The 15024-nt window shown below is 37.3% G+C and overlaps 1 protein-coding gene across 1 annotated transcript in view; it reads left to right on the forward strand.

The window, feature by feature from the left end:
- Positions 1–14813, forward strand: part of LOC143617110 (LEAF RUST 10 DISEASE-RESISTANCE LOCUS RECEPTOR-LIKE PROTEIN KINASE-like 2.4) — a 46594-nt gene extending 31781 nt beyond the window's left edge. The window contains exons 5-7 of the mRNA XM_077089766.1: positions 1499–2145; positions 13451–13480; positions 13556–14813. Of these exons, the coding sequence (XP_076945881.1) occupies positions 1499–2145; positions 13451–13480; positions 13556–14688 (1810 nt within the window). The 3' untranslated portion in view covers positions 14689–14813. The remainder of the gene's footprint in view (positions 1–1498; positions 2146–13450; positions 13481–13555) is intronic.
- Positions 14814–15024: the final 211 nt, after the last annotated feature.

The following is a 15024-nucleotide window of genomic DNA, read 5'->3' on the forward strand; positions in this document are numbered from 1 at the left end:
ACGTCCACTTGCCCCTTCGCTTGTGGGTTGTATGGTGTGTATAAATCCATATCAGCTTTGGCTCCAGGTGCTATGTGCATGCGTGCGCGAAGTTGTGAACCTCCTGCATGAGCATCTCGCGTCTTCTTCGTGCTGTGCACCTCTTCCTCATCAGTAATATCAGCTTGTTCGGTGTGAACAGAATGACCGTCTTCCGGCGCGCACGTCTTTTTTGTTGTTCCCTGAATAGTTTGTTTATCAAATGCGAGCCTTTGTGTTAAATCGGCTAACTTTTTGTGCTTTACCAACTCATTGTATTTGTCTATTAAACGCCGTTGTTCGTTTATGAGCCATTCTTTAGGGTCATTGGTTTCAACTTCCGGGCCCATTGGTCCTTTTTGTTTTGTACCAGTCAGATTTTGGAACGTGAGATCGTCTAGGGGAGTTTCAGTTTGATTATGAGGTGTTGTGTTGAAGGGATGGTTACTGGTGGTGCGCGCAGTGTCACGCAGCGCCCTCAGAACCTGATGTCCCTCATTAACATCCTCAAGCTCATTATCTTCCAGAACTTGATCGTTGTTTCGAACACCGGAAACCATGGTGAAAAATTTTCAGAGAGAAAATTGATGAATTAGTGGTTTTGTTGCCGTTGTAACAGGTGATGGCGCCAATGAAGAAGCGTGTATCGACTTACTTGTATACGATCAACGTTCTTCGGGTACGAGTGTGCTATATCACCGATGGTTTTCCGGGATACGAGTTCTTCCACCAACAAAACAAACAACACCGTGAGCTTACCCCTCAGAAAGGGACAGAGGGGTCCTCTTCGGGGTAACCCTCCGGTGTGAGAATCAGATATTGTAGGAGAAGATAATAAGGATCTAAAAATGAGTGAAGGACTTAGAATATATATTTTCTTTTTTTCATGCTTTCCAATTGTTGAGGTGGTGTGGTATTTATAGTATTAGGGTTTCCAATGATTGGGTTCAGACCCAATTAGGGCCTTTTTGGCCTCCTCCTATTGCTTCGCGCCACGTGTACTTAGGACACCTGGTGCTTTTTCATTGATTATTCTCTGACCAAGGTATTTCACCTGACCCATGTGCCATCACGTGGTGGCACATGGGCTTTGCTGAGTTGTCCACCCTTCATTGACAGCTGTCAACATCAGCACATTCTTTATTCCTTAAAAGATACCTTCTGGAAGGTTGTCTGATGAGTACAATCATGGTTGTCCTTATCCTGATTTGGATTAGACTATTGTCTCATTTGTTGTGTGTCGCTTACGCGCGGCCTTTATGCGCCTATCCCGGGGATGCGCAGGGTCTTCTCTTTATTCTCACACTAAATGTGTGTTGTGTGCATATGTGATATGCGCCACGCGCAGATGTTTCATGCGCTTGCGCATAGGTTTTGGCTTTGTGTCTTCATGACATCCTGATTTCAAGCCTCTTGTCTATATTTTGTGGGTTGACCCGCCCCGCTCGATGTTAAGGCGGTTGTATACCCCTTCAGTTAGCATCAGCTACCCGTTTTGGAGGATGGATGAACCAGCCTCCCGGTCCCAGTCCTGCGGTTATCAAGGCTTCGGAATTGATTGCTACGCCACCGATGGTGATTCAAGTGTTCCCAGAATTTCTTTGAGCGGCAGTTATTACAACGTTCGGAATATAAGCTACCATTACCCATACAACACCATCCACCTCTCCGCGGTTGACCAACTCCCCGACGACTGCCCTGGGGTGCGCCATAACATTACCTTAGGAACATTGCCTCTCATTTTCACCATGATTACCGTTAATATAAGCTTCCATTTCAATTGCACTGGATTTCCTTCTTTTGCGACCGAGATACCGCGCTTGGGTAACAATGAAAGAAAGTCATGTGTTCATGTTATGAATGACACTACGGAGGAAACCGATTGGGGCCAGTACTCATGTTCCGAGGAAGCCATAACAGCCGTGGTCAAGGACCGCACGGGCAGTTTACCTGATCTTTCGAGGGGGCTTGGAGAGCTCTTGCAAAGAGGATTCGAGCTAGATTGGGGAAGCATGGATGATGATCAATGTGACAAGTGTGAACAGTCCGACGGTCGGTGCGGGCACGACACTAGGGGGTTCATATGTTTTTGTTCCGGCGGAAGCATCACCAGGAACGACTGTGAAGGTACCTTCAGTACATTTTTTAATTTTCCCGTTTCACCCCTGATTGGCAAATATAATTGAGGGATGTAATGACACGTGGTGGAATGAGCAACATACAAAATCCATTGGTGACTAATAAGTCACTGAAAAGCTTCAGATATTTATTAAAATAAAGCTATTCTAAATATACAAAAATAGATAAGCAATTCAAATTTAATTTCTCTTTGAATATTCAATACTCCAAAGTCACGATTCATTGCTTTCTCTTAATATCTTCTACCTTCTAGAATTTTTACTCCATGGAATTTCAAGCTACCCATAATCCACTTTCATTGATTTATTATAGGGTGTGATATTTACGATATTTTTCTTAAAACAGATTACATATCTTCATTTCTCTTAAAAGAAAAAGTCATGCTCATATGATACAATAACCAAAATAGTGTATATTGCCGGACAAGACAATTGTTATGATCGATTTTATAGAAGAAGAGTAAACCTTAAATTATTGATGCCGATTCTCATTACGATTCGTTATTAAGTACAGCCGTTACGGACAAACCCTCTGTTAATATTGACCATTCTAGTCGTCACACTATTATTGCATGATATATTGATATTGTTAGTCCTCGTATTAGTAGCATCGTAACAACAATATTACATGAATCCTAAAAAACATATATATAGAGAGAGAGTTTATTATTGTTCATAACAAACCTATTTTTAGCATCTTATACTAGATCTATGGCACAATTTGGGTGCCCAAGTTTTCCGGACAATACTAACTCTTTCGACTACTGTATATATATTAAGAACAGGATTTGCATTGATACACTAAGACTCTATGTGTGACCATGCGTAATGGGGCGTTTTCTCCATCTAAAAAGCCCTCGCAGGCCAGGAACACCGCTCCCGGGACGCTATCAGCTGTTTTGGGGTGGGGGCGCCTCCCACAAAGCGAAGGATGGGGGTTGTGAAGTGGTTCCAACAGATAACCGATTTGCCAAAGAAAACTAGAAGGAATCTAGATTAAAAAATAGAAAGATAACAAGACTTAATTCATATCTTCATTGATAATTCCACTTTTAACGTGCATGGCAATTTTATAGCTTACAAATCACAATATAAACTACCCACTGCTATCTAAATTTACCCACTACTATTCTAGACAAGCACAATGAACAGAAATAAATTAACTAACCAACCACCCCTTTACTTCATATTGGTTGGTTGGTTGGTTGGTTTTATTTGTTTATTTTTAATATAAGAGTAATAATAAAATAATAATAATATAATGATTTGAAAAGGCATCATCCACTACACCTCTTTTAGTATGGCCGGCTCTAGGGTGGTGCAGCCCGACACCCGGCCGGGGCACGACTTTTTCGGGGGCATGTTGGAACCACCGGAGAGTTGACATCGTTATTGTAGTTTGAACTTTCAATCTATTGTTGACAAAGTAGTAGAACTAAAAGAAAAAAAAATAAAAGACAAGTCGGAAAATTTCCCGGTGACCGAAGAGCAATGTTTTAACAACCCGTACGTACTGACCGGTTAAACTGGTTATGCCATGAAAAAGATAAAGTGTATTGTGAAGATGAAGTAGTAATGGGCCCAAACTTTTTTTTATCCATAACATTAATTGTCATTAAAAAAATTTAGCTTATATATATTTTTTATTTCTTATAGGGTATATGGGTCTTTTTATTTCGGCTCGGCCGAGGCATTTAAATTCTCGAAGTCGGCCCTGGACTTTTAGTAAAAGAAACACCTATGATGGAGTGGCGCCAAATGACACAAAACGCCATCATAGGGCCTCCATATGTTACGCACGGTATTGATGTCACACCCCCCGGCTGAAGGTGGAAACGTCGGGGCGTGCGTAGATTGAAATCATGCAAATGGTATTAAATGTGAAAACTCTTATTAAAAAAACAAACGCATTGCTCAAACCAAACATAATCCAAATAGAAAACATGACATAATAATTCATTAAACTTCTAAGTTTGACTCATCCTATATATGAAACTTCAAGAATCTTCCTCACTAATTTCCATTACCTGAAAAACACGCGAGAGTGTCAACTAAATATAGTTGATGAGAACATAGGTTTTAAATAATAATAGAAAAATAAGTTTTATGTTGAAAACATTCCTTATATGGTAAGTTACTTGTATACTTCTGTGAATATAACCAAACCTTTGACACGTTTAGTGAGTCGTCTAATCCACGATTAGACTATTATGTTTAGAATCATATAACATGTATAAGTTGCATGTTCCACCGCAAAGTATAAAACGTTTAAAAGTATGTAAAATGAGCTATGAGCTCACTTTGCTTGACGGATGAACATGAACACGAGCAACAATTTGTTGAACCGGTCTCGGCATGCCTTTGATTATGTTTGAGATTCATTTTTAGAAGCCAAGTGACGTGGACTAGATTGTTAAAAAAACAAAGAAAACCGATCAAAGTTATGTAAGTTCGTGTGACATATGACATGCTTTGGCCTAATATGTTCCAACACTCTTATCGCCCCCTCCAGGAAAGTACCCAGGTTCAGCGTCTGATTGGATATATGCGCATTACTTTCCTTAGATTAAATAATCTTTTTGTCAATGGTGTGAATCGCGGCATTGTCCCCCTTCCAGTTACTACATGTCGGCCACGTTAAACTTAAACTTTGATGAGTTGAAAAATTGAAAACAATCGAAAAGACCACATCTTAAAAATATATATAAATGATCGAGTTTTAACTTCAAATATTTATAGTTTTGGGTGTGATTTGATATTTATGTAAGTATAGGGTTTAAAGTGTAAATATTATAGTTTAAGATGTTTATAGACATTTGTGAAAGTATAGGGTTTAAAGTGTAAATATTATAGTTTAGAATGCTTATTGACATTTGTAAAAGTATAGGGCTTAAAGTGTAAATATTTAAGTTTAGGATATTTATTGACATTTATGAAAGTTTAAGGACCAATTATATAAATATTATAATTTTTAGTTATGATAACATTATGAGTTTTTGAAGATCATAAGAATATTCATAGTTGTTCATAGAAAAATTCTACTTTTGATTCAAGATCTAGAGAAAATAATTGTGGATTCTTGGAATAACACGATCATCATAATCTTTTAAAGAGAAAAAAAGTAAAGTCTTTATTAACAATTTATGATGATCATGATATATGAAAAACTAAGAAGATTCAAAAGAAAACTCAAGAGCATAAGAACAAACTAAAAGAAATTCATAAGAATAAGATCAATATCAAAGAAATATGAAGAACAACAAAGAAACATGTAAAACTTACTTGATTATGCTTAAAGAGAAAGAGATAATGAGATTTGGTATGAAAAATAATGAGAATGAGACGCTCTGTTTATAGTGGAGTGTAGGAGGTTTGAATACAATTGAGATAGAGATAAAACTTGTTTAAAGATCAAGAGATAACTTAATGATAATCATAATAATAAAAAAATAATGACAATGATACTGTGGTGTGATGTGCGCGTCCAAAATCACGTTTTTCAAACTTCTTTTTTTTCAAATTTCTTTTTTTTTTTCAAATTAAAGAACTAGATAAGCTAAAGCTTAAGGAACAAGGTGAAGTTAGAAGGTCCTAGAATGTTTCATATTTTAATTACATGATTAGTTTAAATACTTAGGATAAAAATAATAATAACAAAATATTTTGTTACATGTTAGAAAATATTAATCTAGGCATTCCGGTTCAATGTATAATATCAACGATTAAGCATGTTTATGATGAAATGAATATAGGTTCATATGATTACGCATACAAAGTTAGTGTTATTCCGTAAATAACATATTATTCAACACTAATAAATGTAGACGATGAAATGAATATGAGATAAATGAGTACAAAAGACTAGCATTTTGCAAGAAAAATCCATAGATGTTACAGTCTCCCCCACTTAAGGGAATTTCGTCCCGAAATTAAACATTGGAGACTGCTTAAAATGAGGGTATTTCTATTTCATTTGATCTTTAAGTTCCCAAGTAAACTCGGGTCCTTGCTTATAGTTCCAATTGACTTACACTAGACCAATGTTGTAAAACTCCCTAGAGTAGGCCGCCGAGTACTCCCCGATTATTCCCCGCCTAAATCGAGTACTCCCCGCCTTGGCCGAGTACTTCGTAGGTATTTTCCGAGTGATCTCCGACTATTCCCGAGTAGTCGCGACTCCCCGGTCGACCACCTAGGACCGCCTAATGACTTTTACAACCTTGCACTAGACAGATTCGACTTCGTTGAGTTTCTTGACATCACGATCCACGATTTTGATAGGTTCCTCAACAAAGTGAAGTTTATGATCAATGCGGATATCCTCAAGGGGAACAGGCTGAGTGTCATTAGCTAAGCAATTCCCGAGGTAGTTTGAGTTTGTATACCACTTGACCAATCATTTTAAGAATCTCAAAGGTCCAACATACCTAGGAGCGAGTTTTTATGTTTTTCCCAAATCAGACAACTCCTTTCCAGGGCGAAATTTTGAATAAAACTCGGTCGCCAACTTGAAACTCAAGTGGTTTCCTTCAATTGTCGGTATAACTCTTTTGTCGGTCACGAGCGACCTCAAGTCTTTCTTGAATGATAGGAATCCTATTTGAGGTTTCCTGAACGATTTCGGGACCAATAACTTGCAATCACCAATCTTGGTCCAACACATGGGTGTTCTACGTTTCCTACCATACAAAACCTCAAAATGAGCACATTTGATGCTAGTATGGTAGTTGTTTTTATAGGAATAATCAATGAGATATAGGTGATTATCCCAAATTCCTCCAAACTCGATTATATAAGAATGGGGCATGTCTTTCAAGGTTTGGATGACTCTCTTGGTTTGACCATCTGTTTGGGGATGATAATTTGTGCTAAGATCCACACGATTCCCCCCAAAGATTTTTGAAGGGATAGCCAAAAGTTGGAAGTAAAACGACTGTCACAGTCGGAGATTATGGATCAGGGTACACCATGACGTGTCACGATTTTGTTGATGTAAATTTGAGGCAACCTCTCCATCTTTTTAGGCTTCACTAAGAGGGATGAAATGAGCTGATTAGGAGAGACGATTGATTATAACCCCAAGAGAATAATGCCAACGATTGGTTTTTGGTAGTTTAGTGATAAAATCCATGAAAATTTGATCCCACTTCTAGGAGCTGATAAAATGAACGGCTTGCCTTTTTGAGGTAATGTGGTGAGAGGTAAGACTATTTTTGAGAAATTCGAGATGAAACGACGATAATAACCAACTAGACCAAGGAATGGACGAATTTCTGATGGGGGTTTTGGAGCTTCCCAATTTTTGATGGCTTTGATTTTTGCGGGGTCCACGTGTATACCTTTATCATTGATAACATGACCCAAAAATTGAACTTCGTGAAGCCTGAATTCACATTTCGAAAATTTAGCATAAAGCTGTTATTTCTTCAACAGTTCTAAGGTAAGGCGAAGGTGTTGCTCATGATCGATCTTGGTTCTAGAATATATGAAAATGTCATCAATAAAAACGATGATGATTTTGTCGAGATACGGTTTGCAAACATAGTTCATAAGATCCATGAACAGTACGGGTGCATCAGTCAAGCCAAAGGGCATAACCATGAACTCTTAGTGTCCATAGCGAGTACGAAAGGAGGTTTTGGGTTGTCTTCATCGAGAATTCGTAGTTGGTGATAACCCGAGAGGAGATCTATTTTTGAAAAAAAAGTATCTCCTTGAAGCTGATCGAACAGATCATCAATCCTTAGTAGTGGGTACCGATTCTTGATGTTGAGTTTATTTAACTCTCGGTGGTCAATGCACAAGCGGCAAGATCCGTCCTTCTTTTTGACGAAAAGCACAGAAGCTCCCCAAGGTGAGAAACTGGGTCGAATAAATCCTTTGTTGAGAACTTCTTGAAGTTGGCTAGAGAGTTCTTGCATTTCGGACGGGGCTAAGCGGTAGGAATATTTGGCTACAAGAGTTCTTGCATGTCGAGAAGTTCAAAAGACTACGGGCCTTCATGAAAGAGATGATTTTTATGTTACGATTGGGTTTTTCTCCTTGAATAATTAGTGTTCCACCGGATTGTGACGGGATACGTATGAGCTTCTCGGCACAGACAATTTCGATTTGATTACGGGATAACCAATCCATTCCCACAACTAGGTCAAAGCTACCAAGCTTAAAAGGAATTATATCGATATTAAGATTAGGGGTGTTCAGCGATCGGTTTAAAACCGCGAAACCACCCAAGCCGGTCATCGGTTTGGCTTGCGGTTTTTATTGAAAACCGGCCGTAAAAAACCGGATCGGACCGTAGGATTTATTTATATATAAATTTTATTTTTTTGATATTAGATTTATATAATTATTTATAATATATCATACATTTTAAAAATTGGGCTTCTTGTCTTAGCCAACTATAAGATGCTAGTGTGTAATTTAGCGCAACTTTACTAAAAGTCCAGTATCCCGTCATGTTCTAGGCTTAAATTCTGGACAATATGATTAATTATGGGGAACTTGCATTTTGGTTATTTTATTTTTGGACAGCTTGAAATCTGAACTTGTGAATTAGAGTTTAAGTTTTTGACAATAGCATATTAATGCCTAAACTGTGAAACCGACCGGAGCCAAATCGTTAGTAACGGTTCGGTTCGGTTCGGTTCGGTTTTTATTTTTAACGGTTTGGCTTCGGTTTTTGATTTGCAAAAACCGTACTAACGGTCTGGCTTACGGTTTGACCCAAAAACCGTCAAAACTGGACCGTGAACACCCCTAATTAAGATAATGGTCATCAAAAGTCAATCGCGTATAATAGTGTTAGCTTGGACGGCGTTACCATTGGCTAAATCGACGGTGTAAGGAAAGTATAGTTTTTTAGGTTTCCATTTAACAAGGGTTCAAAATTAAGTGATATAAAGCTTCTTTCTACACCCGTTTCAAATAGTATGGACGCAATGTAGTTAGTTAAGAGAAACGTACCAGTTATGGCATTGGGATCTTGACGTGGATCCGAAGCACCAATAGTGAAAGCTCTACCACGAGTGGCTTGGCTATTTGGAGCCAATTGGGGATAGTTGTTCTTGAAATGGTCCAAACCACCGCATTGAAATCAAGCACGAGCATTGTTATTGTTTGCTGGAGCGGGGTTGGTCACCATAGCTTGAACAGCAGCAGGGGTAGTTCGACATCGAGGGGCTAGATGCCCAAATCGACCGCAATTGGTGCAATTCCAGCATTGGGAACATGGTGGGTGATGATAGTTGCTAGTGGAGCATAGGGGGTTAGGTCCAGAGTACCCTGCGGCTAGCTGGGGCTTGGTTAGTAGGAGCCACAACTTGGACGGGCACAGCAAGGGTGACTACGACATAGTTGGTGATGGAGGTTTCAAGGGCACGCCCATGTCTTCAAGAGCAATGTAGTCTTCGTCCAAAGGTGGTAAAGGGATGTGGGAGTTTTAGGAAGAATTCACGGGATCGAAAGACATGCTACAATTGAGAAGTTAAAACATTTAATAGCATGTAATTTCAACCTAAAGGACATTCCTAGACATAGGTCGATTACTAACTCTCTACGACCAAGACTCTGATACCAATCTGCCACACCCCCTGGCTCAAGGCGGAAACTCCGGGCTGTGCGTAGATTGAAATCATGCACATGGTATTAAATGTAAAAACTCTTGTTAAAAAAAAAACCATCACATTCCTCAAACCAAACATAATCCAAATAGAAAACATGACATAACAATTCATTAAACTTCTAAATCTAACTCATCCCCTACATGAAACTTCAAGAATCTTCCTCCCTAATTTCTGTTACTTGAAAAACATGCGAGAGTGTCAACTAAAAACAGTTGGTGAGGACAGATGTTTTAAATAATAATAGAAAAATTAGTTTTATGTTGAAAACATTCCATATGTGTTAAGTTACTTGTATAATTTTGTGATTACAACCAAACTATCACACCCCAACCTAAGGCGGCAATGGCGGGGTGCGAACCATTGGTTCCCAGCTCACAAGGTACTATCATACAATTTAAATATGACAATATCTAATTATTTATTTATTACAAAATTTCAAACAAGTACACAAAGTTTAAGAATTTACCAAAATAAAAATAGTACACAAATCCATTAACTAAGGTCTCTCTAAGCGTTTCTTCAACTTAGTTTCAAACCAAATGATAACCTGCAATTGTGTACAAAATAATATAGATTTGTCAACACGAGGTTGAGCGAGAAAAGTCACCGGTTTTGATATAATAATAATGTATAAGTAAAATGAGCAAAATTGATATTGTGAGTATAAATCAATCAAACCATCTGCAAATAGTTGTGTCAATTGATGCCTAGCAAATTGGGCTTTGACTAATATGACAAGCAAATACAAATAAGGGTGTCAATTGACCATTGCCTAGAGAATCGGGCTTTGGCTACTAAGACAACATATGATCATACTGACATGCTAGACTTCTGATGGACCTCTTCGAAAAACAATGAAATAAAACAATCAAACGAATAGCAATTAATCATTCAATTGATAACACACAACATTCACATTTTGCTAGTGCGAATAATATATAATGTGTAGATACTGATAAGTACGCAAGTGTCCCTAAAATGTTTAAAATTTGTAAAAAGTGGGAATGACTTCTCACCTTATTACTTAGGTGAGTTTAGATAATAGTAACAAGAATAAACGAGTAAGCCGTCTTTTAACGGGCTTACTGAGTTCATCCAAATAGGCCTGTAACTTAGAGATAACAAACAACAATTAAAACAGAGAACTTAGCCGTTAGATACAATCCAAACGGATGCCTAGAACTCCAACTACGATATTTCTAGTAAATAAGCGAGCTGGTATTGACCAGAATCCGAACAACGAGTCGGAATTCAGGTTTTGGTTAGTAAACTCAAAGTCTCGAGATAAAACAAAAAGTCTTCTGGATCTATAGTCGGTTCCGACCAAAAGTGATAGAAATTGATTGGTCAACTTTGTTGACCAATATGCCCTTAAACGGGTCAAAGTCCAATTGACTCGTCAATTCCCCTCAATCTCAGAAATTGATTGAGGTTTATTGATCATTGAACAATAGGGAACAAGTTTACAGAAGACAACTTACCCGAAAAGTGCTTAGATCGATGAGAAAATGGAGTCAAACACTGGGAAAACACCAAAGTCAAGTTGAATACGAGCAATCTTGAAGAAAATAATAAAGAACAAAGGGGAAATCAGGTTTTTCTTGAGGATGACGGCTGCTAAAGAATATATTAGGGTTTAGGGAATAGAGTTTCAGGTTATTATAACCTTGTTTATATAGGAATAGTAAACAAAAGCTAATTTTAGTCAAATGACTCGTTTAACCAATAATATCTCATTTAATGAGCAAATCAACTGAAAATAAACCAAAATTCATTCTTGAAGAAGGGGAAATTGTGTATGGACATGTACCAAGTCTAGGAGGGTTTTCTTGGAGCTTAAAACACGCGATTTGGTCCCAAAGTAAGCGATTTAGCATTAAACACAAGTTAGGACTTAAAATAAACAATCTTGCTGATCTGGGGGTCTGGTCGCGCCCCGCGACCAGCTAGGGTCTCCTACGTCGCGCGATGCGGCGTGGAGAAAAATCTGGTCTTTTCGTTTTCGTGATTTTGGTCCCTGAAGTTTCGAAAATACATTTTTAGCCATTTTAAGCGATTTTAAGAGTTTCCAAGGAATATTTGGCATGATTGAAAGTTATGAAATTATAAAATAAGTTAGACCAAGTTAAATACAAGTTTTTATTAATACAAAATGCCCTATTTATATTAGCAGGTCAGGTAAACGAATACGGTTATGAATATGAATACAGTTATTAATACAAAATACCCTATAATTGTCCTTTAAAAACTGTCCGCAAAGACAAATTTTGAACCAAATCCATTTTGGCCGACACGTTTTGAACCATATATGTCGAATCAGATAACTTCAAATTAAAACCATCGGATCCGACGACTTTTCAAAAGAATCTATCTTTTTGAAATCTATCTTTTTTCTTGGAATCCGGAAACTTAGAAATTTTGTTTTTTGTTAACATTCAATTATTATAGTTAAATTTACTCATTTTGAGGTTTTTTTATAACTTTTAAAATATAAAGTTTTATAAAATTTTGAACATACCATTGAGACGAGTTTGTTTTTATATATGTGCCAATATAAAATTTATTCAAAACCGAGTCGGGTCAAGTTTTTATTGAACGTTTCGCATTAATTGACATGAGTCGGTTTTGAGTAGCATTTATGTCGACACGTAGATAAAAATAAGTTCGTCTTAACGGTATATTAGAAATTTTATAAAACTTTATATTTTAAAAAGTTATAAAAGAAATACTAAATATGAGCAAAATTAAATATAATAATATTATATTAAAACCCATCTCCCTATGCTATTTTGATTGAGATGGTTTTCGTATCAACTTTAACGGGTCCGACGGTTTTCGTATGAACTTTGTATGATTCAGACATGTGGCATAATGCTATTAGATCTTGAAATCCGTCATCACGATTCCAAATGTGTCTCCTTCGTTTGTTTTTGCTAAAACTTTAATGGAACGCTTTTAATCTTCGGGTCAATTTTGATTTTTCTCTCTAAATTTGGTCCATTTTAACCATTGGCCTTCTGGCTCAATGGCATGAGATGATGGTTAAGGCTTGGGATTCTTGAGGTTTCATGTTCGAAACCTGACTTAAAGGGGTTTTCTCACAGTGGTGTGAGTTTCCTCTTTAATAGTGTCCTTGAGTGGGTCAGGCCTGGAGCGTCAAAATCAGTATGGACGGTTGACATCCTGTCTTAGGAAGGCTCACGCAGGTATTGGCGGGGGATCCAAACGATGTTAAAAAAAAAATTTGGTCAATTTTAAGAATTTTCCATTATTTTATTTTTATTTTTTGGTTACCAATAGTAATCCTTCAACCCTACACACACGTTGTATACCATATGATTTTCAGATTTTGTGGTTTCTGGGAGAAGTAAAAGTATATATCGTGATTGGTGAGACGCAAAGGCTAAAAGCGCACCATTTTCATTTTGGAAGAAGAAAAGAAAAACAAAAAAAAAATAAAATAAATAAAAATTAAGGCTGCTACTTTTCCCCATTAACAACTTCTTGATTTGCATTGAGTGGGTGCACAGAACGGTCCGGCCGCTTCACTCTCTTGTCTCTATAAATTGAGATCTCACTATTCATCCTCTTAATTGTTCATATAATTGGTGCACACAAGCAAGACCAATTTTTTTTTTTAAGTTTCATGTTTTTTTCTTGGCATTCCAGGTTCCAATATAAATTTCAAAACGAAACTGGGTACGTTTTGTCTCCTTAACTATTATATCCTCTTTTGGTGTTAGAATAGAACTCATACCTTTTCCTTTATTGCAGTTATAGGTTTTGGATCAGTATTAGTTGGGGTTATTTTTTTCGTAATATACTGTCTTTGGAAACTACCATCGAGCAATTGTGTCGCCTCACAAAAGCACAAAACCGAGGACGACAAAAATGTTGAGGCCTTTGTCATGCATTATGGTTCCTTAAGTACGAAAAGGTACAAGTACACTGATATCAAGAAAATGACAAACTCGTTCAAAGTTAAACTAGGACAAGGAGGTTTTGGACAAGTGTACAAAGGAAAGCTACCTGATGGTCGACTTGTGGCGGTTAAAGTTTTAAACTCCTCAAAAGCAAATGGACAAGAATTCATAAACGAAGTTGCAAGCATTGGTAGGACTTCTCATGTTAATATTGTTACTCTTTTGGGATTTTGTTTCGAATATAAAAATAGAGCTCTTGTGTATGAGTATATGCCAAATGGATCATTAGAGAAGTTTATACATACTCACGCACCTACAGAGACAAGTGAAAACATAGGAGTAAAAAGGTTGTATGAGATAGCACATGGAATAGCATGTGGTCTTGACTATCTTCATCGTGGGTGCAACACTCGAATTTTGCATCTTGACATAAAGCCACATAACATCCTCCTCGATGAAGATTTATGTCCCAAGATTGCAGATTTCGGACTTGCTAAGCTATACTCAAGGAAAGAGAGTATTGTTTCTATGTTGGAAGCTAGAGGAACAATCGGGTATATTGCGCCAGAAGTTTATAATAAAAACTTTGGAGGAGTGTCCCATAAATCTGATGTGTATAGTTATGGTATGTTGTTACTAGAAATGGTAGGAGGAAGAAAAAATGTAGATGCGGATGTCGGTTCTGGACGAACCAGCGAGATATATTTTCCTGATTGGATTTACAAGCGTCTTCACAAGGACGACTTCGTATTAGATAGTGTAACGACTGCTGAGGAAAATGATTATACAAGAAAGATGACAATAGTTGGTTTATGGTGCATACAACCTGCACCAAATCAAAGGCCATCCATATATGAAGTCATAGAGATGTTAGAGGGGAGCATGGAAGCGTTGAAAGTTCCACCAAAACCGTTCTTTTCTTCTCCTCCGCGATGGCCAGCTACCGTATATAGCACATCAGAAAGCATGTTAGAGGTAACCTAATTCAGATTGATGTGAACCATGAGGATTTTATGCCTCTTCTTGTTCAAGTGAATTATCTATCTTGTTGGAAGTCTGATATACTTTAAACATCAAAATATTCACCCTTACCTTACCAGCAGTTAAGTTAGTATGTTACTTTATTTTTGGTGATTCTTGTATTTGATAACCGAAGTAATGTACTAATGTTTAGTTCTATTTTTTTTTTTGCATTCTTAAAATGATTTATTCCTTATCTTCATGTGGGAACTGATTTCCACATTAAATTTTTAAGACCTTATGTGATTTAGATGTGGCTTCATGATGTGATTAAAACATACAAAACACTCACACAACTGA

Source organism: Bidens hawaiensis, unplaced genomic scaffold (assembly GCF_021521415.1).
Source record: "Bidens hawaiensis isolate Kalapana, Puna unplaced genomic scaffold, B.hawaiensis_p1.1 tig00002307_1, whole genome shotgun sequence".
In the NCBI taxonomy this organism is placed as follows: Eukaryota; Viridiplantae; Streptophyta; class Magnoliopsida; order Asterales; family Asteraceae; genus Bidens; species Bidens hawaiensis.